The 17,146-nt window shown below is 46.9% G+C and overlaps 1 protein-coding gene across 1 annotated transcript in view; it reads right to left on the bottom strand.

The window, feature by feature from the left end:
• Positions 1–256: 256 nt before the first annotated feature.
• LOC146173229 (uncharacterized) overlaps positions 257–17,146 on the bottom strand; it is a 60,163-nt gene continuing 43,273 nt past the window's right edge. Inside the window, exons 3-7 of the mRNA XM_084584688.1 lie at positions 12,748–12,829; positions 9,977–10,100; positions 2,357–2,543; positions 1,146–1,436; positions 257–491 (exon numbers count right to left, since the gene is read on the bottom strand). Coding sequence (XP_084440814.1) covers positions 352–491; positions 1,146–1,436; positions 2,357–2,543; positions 9,977–10,100; positions 12,748–12,829 — 824 coding nt within the window. The 3' untranslated portion in view covers positions 257–351. The remainder of the gene's footprint in view (positions 492–1,145; positions 1,437–2,356; positions 2,544–9,976; positions 10,101–12,747; positions 12,830–17,146) is intronic.

Genomic DNA, 17,146 nt, shown 5'->3' with positions numbered 1-17,146 from the left:
GCGGATGGACTCTCCGTCGACGCGGCGTGGCGGTGGGGTGAGTGCGGCTGGCCACACGGGCCGCTCTGCGGCGGCCCCTAATCCAATCATCGGGCGGCCAGTACGGAGAGGGGAGAGAAGGGTATCATCTGTGTCTCTCTTCCCTGGTGGAAGAGGGAGTAGGGCCGAGAAGGAGAAGAAGGGAGGGTGTGGAAGTGAACCGCGGGCGCTGGTCGTGGCACCACGGCGCATCGTCGTCGTGGTGTTCGGCGGCGGCTGCGCTAATTCAATTGGCGCCTGACTCATGGCGCCAGGTGAGCGGGCTCTTTTCTTTCCCCCGGGGAGCGACGCCGCACAGGTGCTGCTGGGTCGTCACGCGAACAGGGCGTCAATGGAGTGCTGCAGGCGCGCGCTGTGTTCCCGCGCCCGGAGGCGGAGCGCCGCGATGCTGTGCGTCCGCAGGTCCTGGCTCACTCCGGTCCCGGCGCCGGCCGCCGAAGTCGCCGCGGACCCTGCGAGAGACACAACCAGTTTTCAAAAGAATCGTTCGTGGAAACGAAACCGCGAAATGATAAAAGCTAGAATTAAGTTTCTTTTCTCTCTTTAGTTTTGCATTTTCATTATTTTTGCAGCAATCAATCTATGCTTTATATGTTTAAGGTTAATCTACATCTCACTGATGCTATTAGTTTTTAATTGTGTACACTTTGTGAAAAGTTTGAAGCCCAATAAGTAAGCTCGGCGGAGGGGGACTTCCTTCTTGACTACGTCATGAGTTTCCTTATGCATCTCTTCCAAAATCTGGCTTTAAATTCATCCCTTCCTGAATTCCGTCTGTACCAGGTGCGCTTTATGGTAGCCAGATTTAGTTGCTATTTGAGTGAAAAATCCCTATGAGTCACAATAACCTCATACAAATTCTCATACTAATCTCATACATATCTCATATAATCTCATACTAAACTCATTCATCATATGAGAAATATGTGAGAATTAATTAGATCTGTGTGAGTTTAGTATGAGAAACCCGTACGAGGTTATTGTGACTCATACGGTGTTTTTCACTAAGGTTGTGATGAACATTGTATAATATCCTTAGCTCAGCGCCGAAGCATCGAGGAATACAGGTGCACGGAACATGCGAAGCCCTCTCATTCTATACTTACCTGTTGGCGAGAGGGCAGAGGGTGCCGGAGGACTCGGCCTCGTTGTCGAAGACGCCGTGGACACGACCGCCGGGGCAGCAGGAGGCGGAGAGGAGGGCGCCGAAGAGGGCGGCGTCGACGCTTGCGGACTGGCAGCCATGTCTGGCCTACCGGGGCCCCCTCCGCGGACGCTCATCGCCTTGGACGAGGGCGTGGGCGAGGAGGGCGCCGCAGCCACGCTTCCTCCGCTGTCGCTGCAGCAGTCCTGACCCTTGAGCTTCTCGGCCGCCTCGAGAGACTTGCGGTGCATGCCTGCGGCAACGAGGCGGCAGCACGAGGCTGGGCTCCGTCAGCGCCGCTGCTACTGCTGAGACTCTGCCCCGAGCCCGCGCATGCGCGTAAGTCGCCTCCCCCCGCACACTGTCGTTGCTGAACAGTGCTGGCAGCGTGAACAGAGGAAAAAGCTGGCGAGATGCAAATTGGACTATAGCGCAATGTGCGTACAGTTGACCTTCAGAACCGCCTGCTTTAGGCGCATACAAAGAAAGTTTAATGGGGAATAAAACAACATATCGAAAGCGTTCTAGAGGTGAGTGCGTGCATCCGAGTCTCAATGAAGGAAATATGTGCACGCTACGCTTGCATGCTTGGCTCGGCGTTTTCAGGTGCGATAGACCTTCACCTTACTCCATGAGAAGCGATTAATCAGCCCTGCCGTTTGTGTATAAGTCTCGTGCATGCTTGTTCTCACACTGCCAGTACTCTTCAGTGGTAAACAAACTGCACGGCCACAATACTTTGCCACTGATATCGTCCTGCCCTCCGTGAGGGTGCATTTTCTAATGCACCGTTGCTTAACAGAAAAGCCAGCTTATGAGGAGCCAATTGCGCAGTGAGAGAGGCTTTCTTGGTAAGGCTTTCCGCTCACTGTTAAGCATATTCATGAAAGGAAGCTTAAAGCTTAGCGTACGCCGACACTTGAAATCGCGACACTAATTTTGACAGCACTTGTCCTATAGGCAAAGCAAGCTCTACGGTTTAAGGGCCCAGGATTAGATCCAAGATCTGTGCCATGTTCGACAGGCTTACGACGGACATTGTGACCCGATATTAAAAGCAAGAAGTAATAAATACCGCAAGCTGCATGCGAAAACATTTTGGTTTCAGGGTATCAGGAGGAAAAGAAAGGGAGAGCGGGATGGATGAGGAAGGTGTGTTCCGGGAGCACGTACCGAGCAGCCAAGGCGCGCAGGTGGAGGAGTCGTCTCCGCTGTCCTTGGCACTGCGCAGTATGGACTCCGGCAGCGGCAGCGAGTGGCGCACCATGGCCCCGTACAGGCCGTACTCGGCCATGATGGTCGACTTGCCCCAGCACTTCTCCGTTTTGCGCCACTTGGCGCGACGGTTCTGGAACCACACCTGCGTCGCACGATCCACGTATGCTTGCGTGAACAGAGCCAAGACACATTCGCGAAAAAAATCCGCGAGTGTTTTTATAAGATAGCGTGGCGATTGCTGTTGGCAAATGACCAACCGGGAATAACACCAGCACCCGGAAAAAGCGGGGGCATTCCCTTTGTGAGTAATAGGTTCATTTCATTGATGTCTGTCCCTCCACTGCAGGTTAATAAAAAAAGAGTATGTTTCTATCGTTCCGTCCACGGGTACAAACTGCGATAAACTATAGAGCGTGACGCTGAGATAATCCTCATAGGAGCGCGTCTTCCAGCGTGAAGACTTTGGGAGTCTAACCTCGCGAAATTCAGCGCGAAAAAAAAAAAAAGACCTCAACCCAAAGGTCACAACTGTGCAACGCGAGGTCCAGTGATTGCTGTTATATTTGATAACTTTGTTCACTATTCTATTGCATTCGCAATACTGCGCCAGATTTCAGCCCGCCGCGTCGTCCCGAGAAGGGCCACGTTTGACCTTGAGAGACCCAAGTTGGCAGCTCCTGCCAGCCCACATATAAAGCCCCTCTTTAACCAAACCGTATGAACGTCCCTTAGTGGCCTATAGGGGTAACGTGAATGTCAGGGTACTGACAGGCTGATTCTGACATAACCGTCCCATGTGAAACGAGAGACCCAAGTTGGCAGCTCCTGCCAGGGGACCACGGACACGGACTAAAATAAAAAAAAAAAACAAAACTAAAGAAGGAGGTACACTACATGCCGAACCATAAGCGCAACAATGGAGGTATTGCTAACGCAATTCAACGCAATTCAATGCGGCTTAACCAGAGTTAAACCACAGCCAATTTTTTGTCTTCTCTGCTAGACTGTGCGTGACGTCATTATTTTCAGGCTACTCAGCACAGCACGTTGCAGTGACATCCAGCGTAACGTCACTGTATGCTGACCGATCACTGCAGCATGTCGAGATGCCACGCCAAGGTCGCACAGCCGGGAAATGTGACCTTAACCTTCTTTATAAAACAGTAACGTTTTCTGCCCTGCTGGAACGCATTCTAGTTCACTAGAAGCGTGGCATACAAAGTGGGGAACTGGATGCTTCATCCCACACACTGGCGTAGTCATTCATGCTGCACAGCCAAGAGGTTTGGACACCAGTCCATGGTTGACGTCCGGCCGACACTTGAAGAAGCGCTTGATATTTGAATAGCACTGAAAGGGGAAGCTCCATCCTTCCAATCGCATTCTCCACCGTCTGCCGGCAGGTCGGGCAGTTCATTAAAACTCTATTTCACTACGAAACAGATCATTCCAAAGCGTTTTGGAAAAAAAAATTATCTCACTATGAAACCAATTAACCTTTTTAATTACTCTTTAGCTTGACCTTGACTGCACTTACGTGGATGCTAACTACTTATTAACACCCCTAAATGATATATTCTCCACACTGGGTTTTTCTGACTTACCTTGGAGTGATACCGTTCCCGATACTGGTTTGCTACAAGCTGTTGATCAATAGCGCCTCTCTCTGACATCTGCTAGCTGGAAGAGCGATTGTCCGGGATAGGCGGTAGCTTTCAGGCTCCATACCTGAACTATGATAAATTTTCCTCTAACTAGCAACGCCTTTAACGATGTATATGGCCTTCCCGTGCTATCGTATGACTGTATTCGGATGGATAGCAAGGAATAATTACTCCCTAATACGAAGCATGTCTCCTCAAAAAGGTTGAAACACGTACTGATGTGCAATATTTCAAAGCGTGCACGCAGCTAATAAGATTAGGAGATTTACCCGTATCCTCAACAAAAGTATGATCTATCGTGCACAAGACCACCAGTACGACATATGTGTTGAACAAGGCACTAATTTCGATCAATATCCACGAAACGAGTGGGCGGTGTCGATCTTCAAGCTGCGCCAGATTGCTGCACATGCAATATTCCTTGACTTGTTCGTGCAAAACTATGAAACTACGAACCATCCTGAAGCCAGCATCCCTGATGTCGTTTAGAAAATGACAGGGTGACGTCCGTTGGTGCGCAGCGGATGTAAACAATGTGAGCAGTACATGTTTCCACGCGTCCGCTTACTGTTCTGAGTAAGTGCCCGAAAAGTAGTTCATCTCAATTCCAATGCTGAGCAGACGGAGGTGTAGGACGCGGGTTTCAAACTGAGAAGCTAAAATTAAAAAAAAAAAAAAAAAATCAGCTGTGATGAAGCTCAGTTAAAGAAGGCAACTTGCTGAAGGTAACTGAAGGCTCGAGGTAATCTTAAAGAGGAAAGCAGTCAGTTCAATGCAAGAAGAGAACCGATCAGGAGAGAGCAGAATGAATTGTTCCTTAGAAGTATTACGTTTAACGCACGGCTTTGTTGTACGCCCATATACGGGCAAGCAAGAAAACGACTTGTTCGATCTCCTCCAAACCACTCTTTTGTTTTTATCCGCATTTTTTTATCTCGCATCCGTTTAATTTTGTCCTTAACTTTTCTTTCTTTGTAACGCTTTTGTCTTTTTTTTTTTTGTTTGCTTACCAAGGTGGCAGCACAGCCCGCCGCCTCACGCTAGGAAACGAAAAGCGAAATCATACTACGTCAACCCCGAAAAACATTCGCCGCTCTCCAAGTGACGACCATGCCTCGCCAGCGCCTCCGCCTCGCCTACAGACACGCGCGCACACCGCATAGTTATGTGCGGCGCGGTTCGAGAGCTCTTAAACCCAAGAACCCGCCGCGCCGGTCTCTCTGCTCTCCTTTCTTTACCCCGTTCTTTGTTTCGTTGGTGTTCTCGCTCTCTTTAGTCTCCGTAGATGGCGCTGGCTGTACCGCCGTATCCCGCGCTTGCCGCGCAGTGCGCCGAGAGCGAGAGCCCCAAACAACGCCAAGTCGCTCTTGGCCGACGACGACGGGCGGCGCGACGCCCAATTAGGCTAATGGGGCGGCTCGTTAGTGCCTCGCTCACAGGATTCGGTTACGCCCCCTCCCCCCTTCCCCTTCACTCTTGCCCTCGCTATCCAAGAAGCGCTCTCCGGGCTCCCTCTATAATGAGGATAGTGTTTCCAGGCACGACACGCGGGCACGTTCTTTTGGACCGCTACTGAGGAAAAAACGCTCCGCGCGCCGCCTGTACAACTCGCCGCACAGGTGAGCAAGAAGTCGGAACGATGCGCGCTCATTGGGAACTCGACGCGCACTCCCTCCGAGATTGGAACACGTGCGGCTGGAAGAGCACGAAAAAGTCTTTGCCTAGATCGCTGTCATCTAATCCTCCGCTGCACCGCTCAGAATTAGAAAACAAAAACGAGTAAATGTTGCTACTCGCCGAATTTGAAACGTGCCATACGACTGCGTTTTAAACGCCGTTGCCAGTTTTACAAAGAGACCGTCGAACCATATACTATAGTCCCGGGACACATATCTCTAACGCAAAACTATGTGTATTGCAGGAAAAAAAAAAAAAAAAAGAAAGAGCTTACCTCGATGAGTGTCTGCGGTGTGAGAGCACTTTTTTGTTTTTTTAAGTAGTTTGGTAGAGTGCAGTTTTTAAGTTCTTTGTATTAAGAGTATTACGTTGTTGTTTTTTTTTTTTTGGTTATGTAACCTCCTAGTTGTTACTTATCGCGTGTCGTCTTGCTACACTCGCTCTATGTGAGGAAAGGCGCTAAACCTATATTGTGACTGATTCCTAATTTTCGGGTCTCTGAAGAAATAATTTCCATTATGTCCTATGATGTACTCAAATAACAAATTGTTCCGTTGATTGAGGATGCCCTTTTTTCGTACAAAGGAAAACGTCCCACTTGTAGCGACGATTTAATGCGCAACTAAACACAGCTACAAACGCACAGCCCCGCCGGGTTGGCGCAGTGGTTACGGCGCTCGACTACTGTTCCCAAGGGCACGGGATCGAATCCCGACCTCGGCTGCTGCTTTTCGGTGGAGGCGAAAAGCAAGGCGCCCGTGTGCTGTGCGATGTCAGTGCACGTTAAAGAACCCCAGGGGTCGACATTTCCGGAGTCCTCCACTACGGCGTCTCTCATAGCCTGAGTCGCTTTGGGACGTTAAACCCCACAAACCATCAACAAACGCACAATTACCAACACTGAGAATGCTACGCTCATAGCAGAAATGTTAGCAGTGAATGGATAACAAGACCAAAATAATTACAGTCACAATCGCGATAAGTAAAAATAAACAGAGAATGCGATTAGTGAAGAATGCACAATAAGCAAAGACATATAGCGACATAACAGTAAGGTCGAGCACATGTGAAGTAAATGTGCAAATTGGGTTTCAAGACAGCCAGTGCATTCATGAGTCATTAATGAAGCCCTACAAAACAAACACTGTTATGGTAACAGGGCATAGACAGTCAGTGGATCTAACACCTGAGAGTTCAACTAGAGTAAATTCTAAGGTTGCCGCTGTTCTCGATGTGTTAATTCAGCACCGCGATTGCTCGTTTTGGTACTACGCGCATTGAGGACATAATTCTTAACTTTTGAAGACTCCCTGCGCTTTTGTCAAGGGTGTGAAATGCTGCTGCCTCGTTTCGAGCCGTGCATGTCTGGCAAATTTTTGCTGTTGCGTTGTTTACTAAATTTAGTTTTTGCGAGTATTTGCATTTAATATCTTACACAACAAGTGAGGGCGATCTAAAAGTGAACTATGAAAACTCAAAGCACTCGATGTACATACAGCAGGAAAGCGCTCCGTGAGCCTGCTTTTCTTTATCTGCTTTTTCTTTAAATTCGCGTTTCTCCTTCAACCTCAGAGATCATGGAGCCACTAGACCGAACAGTAGTTTCAATTATTTGTGCTTATACCCTCTCCACTTTACTGCTATACCATGTTGTGAAGCTGCTGTTATTAAAGTTAACAAATAGTTACTTTGTCTTGGAAAGCTCTTCCCCAAACGGACTGCGCATTAAGCATTTAAGCATAAAATTGAGCGCTCTATTTCAGGTTAATAGTGTAGGAGATATTTGTTTCTAATAAAAAAAAAACAAATAAATTCTGAGGAGCCACAAACAACAACAACTGAACAACAATAAAAATGAAATATATTGAAAGCACCTTTAGACGCATGAAGATCGCGCGCGGAATCTCGGAAGACGGGGCACCTAACAGAGACGCCAAACATGGAAAGGCAAGTGAGAGACTGTGCTTCATTCTAGACGCGCGCTGTGGTCACCACTAGAAGACTCTGTTGCCCCCACTAGCATTAGCATTAGTAGGAAGAACCTTACGACCGCCGCGAAACTATACGGTGTCATCGCAGTTCGTTACTGTTGTACGCCGCCTCTGTGCACAAGACACCTGCACGAAGATATCCAGTATGCCAGCCACCACGTTGAAGGCAGGACAGCTGTCGTTGTGCGAGCACTTAGACACCCAGAAGGCTCAACGACCGGGAAGTGTTTGTAACCTTGTTCCGTTAACATTAGTCTTTAAGGGGTGCATTTGAGAAAGGGCGCATCTGAACAGGTTTTTCACGACTTTCGAGCTAAATGCTATTGTATGACGTCCCCGAGTTAAGCGTTACGTGGAAGACACAAAATGATCGTGACCGCTCCAGTGTAGTGCATTAAAATTATGTTGCGAAAGCTTTCGGTCGCAACAACCAGCCAGCCGATTAACCGGAAAGTACTGAGACATGACCGCCGCCGACTGGTCTATCGTCAGTGTAGTATAAAGACCACCAGCAACCTTGAGATCCGCAGCTGATCATCATAACCAGTGAGCTACCATGCAGGACAAGTAGACGGGGATCTTGTCCCGCCATCCGGCGAAGCGGAGGACGCGGGTCCGCTGGCGGGCCAGTCGAAGCTCGAGCGGCCGCCGCGCGGGACGTCACGTCGTCCGCGCTCGCGTCGTCGGACACCCGCGTGAGCGTTGAGAAAGCGCGCTCGTAGCGTGGGCGGCGCAAACTTAATTTGAGCCGACGTTTTGGGGCGCTAATCGAGTGAGCGGCAATCCAATTAGCGACGCGTCGACGGGACGGCTACTGCAGCGCACTGCAGGGTGAGTCAAGGGGGCGCTGCCTTGATCAAGGCTGCTGGGTAGCGGCAGAAACGCCGCTTGCTCCGTCGGAGCGGAGGGGAGAGAGAGGGAAGAAAGAACAAGGAGGATGATGTAAGAGGGGCATTATTGAGTCGGGGATATTTGTAGCCCGCACGTCAGAGCGCGTTTAAGGGAGTACCAGCGCTGGGCTGTTGACCAGCGAGTTGGGCGTAATTAGCGCTGAACGATGGGGCCAAACTGGCTTTCAAGGTTTCTTACAGTTCTGCGTTAGAAGAGTGATGTGCTCCATATTAGGCTACACTGCACTGCACTACAATAAATTAAATGTATACTTTAGGATACGCGGTATATACGGGGTCTATTTCTGGACTCATCATCATCATAGTATGCTGTGGTATACTATATATATTACACTACACTATAGTGCACCATAATATACAATATTGTATTGTTTTCTACTGTACTATATTGGACTATACTACAATATACTATACTGTTACGAGGTTTATTTAAAGGTTTAGGCCTGGATGTTAGCACACCACAATGGACAGAGTGAGCTTCCTCTTCCTCTTCTGCCTCTCCTCTTCTTCCTCCGATACTGGACAGTGGAAAGTGCGTGACTATACTATACTATACTATACTATACTATACTATACTATACTATACTATACTATACTATACTATACTATACTATACTATACTATACTGTACTGTACCATACTGTACTGTACTATATTATACTAGGTATACTATACTATAATGTACTGTACTGTACTATGCTATACTGTACTGTACTATATACTATACTATACTATACTATACTATACTATACTATACTATACTATACTATACTATACTGTACTGTACCATACTGTACTGTACTATATTATACTAGGTATACTATACTATAATGTACTGTACTGTACTCTGCTATACTGTGCTGTACTATATACTATACTATACTATACTGTATTATATTATACTATACTATACTATACTTATATGGCGTACACACCAGGTGCGATAAAACTGGATGTTATTTCTTTTCTTTTTTTTTTTCAGAATACGTTGGTAAACTCAGAAGAAAATAAGTAAAAAAAAAAGCTGCTCATGCAGGTTCACTCTCCGAGCTCAAAGCAGTAGAAGTCTCATCAAGTGTTATCTGATCTTTGTTATCTGTCTTCCACCTGCTGGACAAATGCATGAAATCTGCTTAATTCATCGGAATCTTCGCCTATTTCGTGAATGTAGTTTTCTGTCATCGAATGCGAGATGCTTTCTATAGAAACTTGTGCACACAAAATGCACTTTCATATAATCAGGTTTTCGGTGTGCCTTGTCCTTGTCCCACCTATGACTTTCGGCGTGCAAAGCGGTGCGAAGGCGAACAAAAAATGGGCAGGGGATCTCACCTGTATGCGGTCCTCCGGCAGGTCTGTTTTGAGCGACAGCATCTCTCGGGCGTACACGTCCGGGTAGTGCGCCTCCTTGAACGCCTTCTCCAGCTCCTCCAGCTGGAAGCTCGTGAAGATGGTCCTGTGGGGAGAGGGATGGATGGATGGATGGAATATAGGAGCGTCCCCTTTGAAACGGGGTGGTAGCAGTAGCTATCATGCTCATTTTTCTCCCTACATCCTAATTATTGATTTAGATTGGTTAACTAAACCATCATTCTATTTCTTAAATTTTTTTGTTTCTACATTACTAACATTATGTCACTTCTCTGCTTTTAACCCACCAATTTTCCAGTCGTTTTTTGATAGTTTCCACCGCCGGTTTATTCACCCGGCCACTGGCATCTCTAAACCCCAGAGCTTCAGGAAGAGTTACTGCGCCTGCATCAACTTCCCGATGGATACCATTACATTCGAGTATAATATGGGTAATTGTTTCACTGGAGTTACCACATACAGCGCATGCGTCATCTCCATTGTTAAATTTCTTTTTGTAGCTGCGTGTTCTAAGGCACCCTGATCTAGCTTCAAAAAGTAGGGCACTGCCTCTTCAGCTATCAAAGAAATCTTCCTTCCTGATCTGCATTTTCCACTTTCGGTATAATTCCACACTATGTTTCTTTTCCAATTAGCTTACTGAGTGAGGCGCCCTCTATAGAAGCTATCGTACCCTGGTACGACGCTCGCGGTGTTGCTGCCCAGCAATCCTCTTTACATGGTGCTTGTGGGCGATCATTATCACGCTTAACCCTTTCGTTCATATCGGCCGCACATCACTTCTATTCGAAACAAACATTTATCTGTGAAAGTCAATATTTTATATAGTTATCCAAAGCAATACATTACCAGTGTTTATTGCGAAAGCAATACTATACGACAGCCAAAGCGACACCTCGGGTGGCCGCATATACGCCGTGAAAAGGCGTATAGGTATACGGTCTCCTCATAGAAAAATCAGCCTGCCATGACATTTGAATTCACGTTAGCCCTATGCCACGGGCAGGAGCTACCATCTCGAGTACGTCCCTCCTTTCATATGGGAGGGTCATATTTGAAACAGCCTGCCAGAACCATTTGCATTCTCGTTACCCCTACGACACGCAGGCACGTCCATGTGGCTTGGTTGGAGTGTGACTTTATATGTGGGCTGGTAGCTTACTCTCTCGCGTCATACACTTAAATGATGAGCTTAAGTGTCCCCAATAATGTAGCACTTTACACTGATATGGCGAGATAGGGGAATAATGTAGCAGGCAAAGGAAGCTACCGCCGTTGCTTTCGCAATTCAACTGAGGGTTAACCACAGCTAAATCACAGCTAATTTATTCTTCTATTCTTTTATTTTCTTTTTTTGCATAAGCGTAAGATTTCTAAATGTGTGAAAATGGTTGGAAATGGTTATATTAAAATGTAAGAATTTATGAAATATGCGCCCGATAACTAGGGAGTCAATTCCTTTTCCTAAAATGCACGCGTTGGTATAAAAATGCGAAAATATATTAGTAGTTCATGATTCCGTGAAATATACACTTACCTCATGGGCTGCTTATAAATATGCCTTCTTTTTAACAAGGAGAATGTCTAATTCAGTTGGCACGCTCTCAGAGCAGGGGCCGACAGCTGTGTGTGTACGGCACTAATTAAGCGGGTTGAAAACACTTTCGTTTGGTTTATCTGGTTTAACTTCCCAAAGAACTTCAAGCTATATGTGAGGGGCGCCGCAGTGAATGGTTCTACAAATTCTTTAACGTACACTGACATCGCACAGCACAGCCTACAAAAGCACAGCCTCCATCGAAAAGCGCTCTCCGCGGCCGGGATTCGATCCCACGCGTCCTACAACAGTGGTCGGGCGCCCTAACCCTGTGCACCACTAGGGCGGGGTTAAAAATATAATGTCTAACAAAATGTTAAAAAAAAAACGCATGACTGACTCAGTTGTCATTAAACATTTATTAAGTCAACCGCACTATGGCTGCGCTGTAACTGTGTGGTCGCCTCATTGTGTTCGCTTAATTATAAATAATACATATACGTTCTAAACGTTGCAAATCGAACAGCAGACCACTCACGCTCACTCCTACAGCTTCAGGCGCTTATATAATTGTATAAATTAAGAATTTTCCGCATTTCTTTTTCCCAGAGAAAGAATGATTTCATTTTGGGGAACTTATATACTTTGAAAACAGTGACCTTTTTATGCCAGCGAACGCAGAAAAAATATTTCTCATCTGGATTTTTTGCGCCTTGCGTGCTTACTATCGAAACTCAGAATGATACCACAATAGCTAGAGTGTCCATTTTATTAACCCGTTGATTTGATATCATTTTCAAATATTTTGACAGTTGGTAATGACTTTTGTACGTGCTTCCAAAAACTAGGTATTCTTGTTTACAAACGGGAAACGAACGAATCGACTTTCTTGCAGCTTGCATATTCTGTTCGGCAGAAAAATATTTGTTTTGTAACAAAATAACTGATGGCACTTGAAATGGTTAGACGGAGTCGCGCGCCAAACAGTTTAGTTTCGCGTGCTGACGCAGGGGCCCTTGGTTTTGAATAAAGACCGCTGGAAGAACGCTTCGCACCCGTGTTTTTCTGGCTCATCTGCGTAGCGTACTTCACCTTGCTTTTTCATTTGTTGTTCTGTCTAGTACACATGGCCTAACAGCTTGTCGCTCCCTCTATCGTCGCAGATACATATCACACGAAAGGCGTTCACACTCACCGGTGCCTGCGCTTCTTCTTCTTCTTCCTGGCCAGAGAGGAGCCCTCTTCGCAAAGGTCGGCTGCACCAGTGCCATGGTAACCTGTAGCGAGAAACAGCTAAGATTCATTTTTGAACACTCACTCACCATACACATAACATGCAACACTTTAAGCGCGCGGGCGTGCCGTGGACACAGGAATTAGGCTACGGACACAGTGCTGAGACCTGGTCATGTGACCAGTCTCGCCACTCGTCATAGATAAATAACGTCGACGGTTAAAATTACTTTCCGTACTGATCACCCCCCCCCCTTCCTCCCCCTTTTTTGGGTGTGTGTGTGTGATTAGAGATGGCGACAAGCCACCGGCTGTGTTTTCTAAGGACAGTAATTTTGCATCTCATTTCCGTTTCCTTCGTTGATGACTGGCAGAGTGTCTCAGAATCTCCCAGAGGGGAAAGAGAAAAAAATGGCACTTTGTGCAGTTGATCGTCTGCAAGCGTGGGAATGACGCAATGCGTACTTCTTGAAATTTGCCTTGTTTATTTCGGGGGTTGTCTGAAAACGCGGATTCCGCGTAGAAATACGGTTCTCGTCCACGCAAGCCCCAAATAATTGTTTTGATTGTTTACATACGAGTCTAAGACAGTACCTTCATTTATTTCCTAAAGAAGTTAAAAACGCACTAATAAAAAAAAAAACAATTGGTGCGTAGCAAACAGCACCTCGCTGCAGCTTCGATCACCCGAATACACGCCTCCTGCCCGATATATATAGTGGCCATGCCAGTCTCGAAATCACATCTTCCAGTAAGTCCTGCAGTGCATGACTCTAAGTGATCCTGGAGGAACTCCCGCTGGCACAGTCATATATGTTTTCCCTTCAGGCAATTTTGATTAACTTTGTGCATTAACAGTGCAGGGAGCGAGTGAAAGATTATCAGCTAAATATCGTATGTGACGTCACAAAAAGTACCAGCCGGACAAAAAGTGAACCTAGCAAATCGTTACAAGATGCGACCTCCGATTTCGACCCGCGAGCGACCGCACGCTGCATGTTCAAAGGCATCTGCCGCGATTCCTGCAAACCGGCGGCACCGCACAGACACACAGCATGCTCGTATACGACGAAGCAGCGAGCAATGGTTGTGAAACGCGATATCGGCTTCCCCAAACGCGCTCCATCCTGCCTCGCGCACTCGTGACCGAGCGGTGGCACGTGCCCGTGGCGGGGTTGGATTTCGCGCCGCTCTCGTCACTCAAGTGCGCGCAGCCGGGTTATCCTGCCTGCATTACACGCGCACTAGCCACACGAGCAAAGAAGGGGGTGTTCCGAGAGGGTTGAGGCGGGGTCGTCGTACGCGCGGGCGAACGACGCACGGGGTGCTCTCGATTCCGCACGGGGTGCTCTCGATTCCGCACGGGGGAGCCACTATGCGAGTTACGCGCGGGGCCGAGAATACAACGGATCGCGAAAGCGCTGGGTTCCCCCCGTGACCGCCTACCCCGTTACTTGCTTGCCGTAAAACGCGGTGAACCTCGTTATTCACGGCCACTAGATCCAAAGAGTGGATGCGGCCACGGGCTATGTAGCGTAGTTACTCTCGCGTCTGACCTCCGGTACGTTAATGCGCACTGCGCGTGCGCGTGGAAGTGGCTTCGTTAGCGAGCGTTCACGTATACACGGGTGGCCTGTCTCAACGGGAGTCACTCCAGCTGAAAATTAGCGCAGAAATTGTGTGTTGAAAGAAATTAATGCACTGCTGAAGGGAGTTCTAAGAAAGATTGAAGTTGGCCTGACCTGAAAGATGACCGCTTGCTAACGACAGAACCCAAAAGGTTGCGGGGGTTACGGGAATATGCACGTGAGGGCGAAAACATGCATTTTACGATCATGGGTTATGTTTTTCTTTCTTTCTCTTTTTTTATGGCTCTCCCCATCACAACTATATTGATTTGCACTAGATTCACATTTCTTCAACTTAGACTAACGAGCATTCGTAGCCTGAAAGGAAAACGAAGACGGTGTTCCGTGCGGTCGCTTTATGAATTTTCTCCGACGGTCCTGCGCCGAAGTGAGGCGATGGTGTCAACCATTAACATGTACCGTATAGTCATTACCCGTCTACCTGCGAGTAACCGGGTTTCAGTGCTGTGTGTCTGCATGCGAAAATTATTAATCGATAGCATAGCAGCAGCCGGCGGTCGGATTGACTCACCCGCAGTCAGCTTATACGCAGCCCCACTACTGCGGTGCCACCGAACTCAAACGTACCTTTATATGTTTAAGAAGTAATACTGTCGACAATAAGGCAGTGCCATGAGTAAATTATCTGCTAGTGTGCTGGCCAATTCTAAAGTGCCGTCCATCGTGGCTTCGATGCAAAACAAACAAGGCTTAGCGACGACCAGGGACCAGCGCACGGCCTGAGCGCCGTCGCCGTCGTTCCGAACTTGTGAACTTTCAAAAAGCAACAGTCACGTGTAAAAAAAAAAAAAAGTTTTTTATAGTTGGTTTCACCGCAGACACGCGCGTACAAGGAGAAGCACGCTTTACAGAAAGCCGCCAAGATGGGAGAGCTGCGCTCCCCGCGGATACGAAATTGCGAAGTAGAAAACAAAAATAAGAAACTCGTGGCAAGCGCAGTTGTGAAGCTTCGTGTGGCACCAAATAATTTGGGTTAAAATGTCGGCGCTGCAAAACACGTACTAGAGTGCAAAAGTTTGACCGCGCAAACATGAAACGGCAAGCCGAAGGCTCGCTTGTTACACCGTTGAATCGGTGGCGCCGTACAGAAGCAAAAATATATAATCACCAAGGATGCACTAATATTCATTAAAAGCTGAACAGACAATGCTCTGAGTTGGTCACATTTCTCCACCGTGGGAGCTGGCGACAGTCGTCGTCGTCTGGACAGCCGCAAGGAGACGCTGCGGTGGACAGTGATGCGACACGGCGGGATGAGAGGGCTGTGGCTGTGGAGACAACCAAACGACCGCTTGAGAACTGGATAAGGCATACTAGGTAAATACTGTTGGTAGCGTTGCGCCAGGGCGGGACAGACTCCGTCACAGTAGGGAATTGACTTGGCTAGGACGTGTCTGCTCCACCTGGTAACAAAGAGAAGCCTCAGAACCAATCCAATCCAATCCAATCCAATCCAGGAGCACTTGATGGCACTGCGCCGTCACCGAAAGTTCGGTCAGTGCCACTGTTGCCCCATAATTTGGCGATATTCGTCGGAAACCTTGCGCAATATAGTATCTGGAGAATAAAGTGAATGAATATGTGTAAGATCGCAGTGCTTATGTTTCACTGGTTATTTACAGCACATGCGATGAGATGTTGAAATTTGTTCGACGAGAGGGCTAGAGGTGTTGTGGTCGGTTCATCTCGATGGAAACGACGATAAAGCGCTAACAGAAACTACGAAAGAGAAGCAGAAACACATTATGCATGTCACTTCCTATCTCGTCCAGTGTTTTTAGCGCTGCTCTGTCGTTTCCGTCAATTTGAGACGTCCTTGTGGTGCGAGCGTTGAGCGACCAATGTTATAGCAGCATTCAAATGGAACTTTCTGCAGAGCTAGTTCGTGCATGCTTACATGAAAAAGTAGTACAAACGTAAACAAACGGGAGGGGGAGACAATGAAAAGCCTTGTTTTTGTCGCTTTATCCTGTTGGTCTGGGCTGACATTAGTTCTTTCAGTTTGATATCCCAGCATGCGTAGAAACAAATGTCAATCATCTGTATACCGAAGCGCCCTCTCTAAGAAAAATAAATCACCTGCACAGTTGGAAAGAAAAAAAGAAATATATATATATATATATATATATATATATATATATATATATATATATATATATATATATATATATATATATATATATATATATATATATATATATATATATATATATATATATATATATATATATATATATATATATATATATATATATATATATATATATATGGCTTCATTACAATACGGAGCTTTGAAATCAAAAGGTTGTGGCCGGCGACAGCTGGAATATTCAGGTACGCCCGACATAGATCCTCCTGGCACGTCTGCAGTTTGCAAAGTAATCCTACTGATCATTTTGACTGGCTGTCACTACATGCCAATTGAAGATAACCGATGATCGTTAAGGGTAAAGAAGTGGATTCCAACAGACCACAAGCATACCGAGGGGTGCTGCGAAGTCAGTAGAGAGTTTAAGATTAGAAGATTCGCCGATATCTGCAAGGATATGGGAAGAGGCATCTGTCCTACTGAGAGCGTTTTAGGCTGATGTCGATGCCGATAATCATATATGTTGAGGCAGCACTGAGAAAACTGACCAGTTAAATTCCTCAGCCCGTACCGTTACTGTATTACCGGCTTGATTGCCGCGAGGATCGAAATACAGTATACAT

The sequence above is a fragment of the Amblyomma maculatum genome, chromosome 11 (genome assembly GCF_055883805.1).
Source record: "Amblyomma maculatum isolate TAMU_Amacu chromosome 11, ASM5588380v1, whole genome shotgun sequence".
Classification (NCBI taxonomy): domain Eukaryota; kingdom Metazoa; phylum Arthropoda; class Arachnida; order Ixodida; family Ixodidae; genus Amblyomma; species Amblyomma maculatum.
Note: the sequence above shows the minus strand (reverse complement) of the source record. Positions and strands in the feature narration are given on the sequence as shown.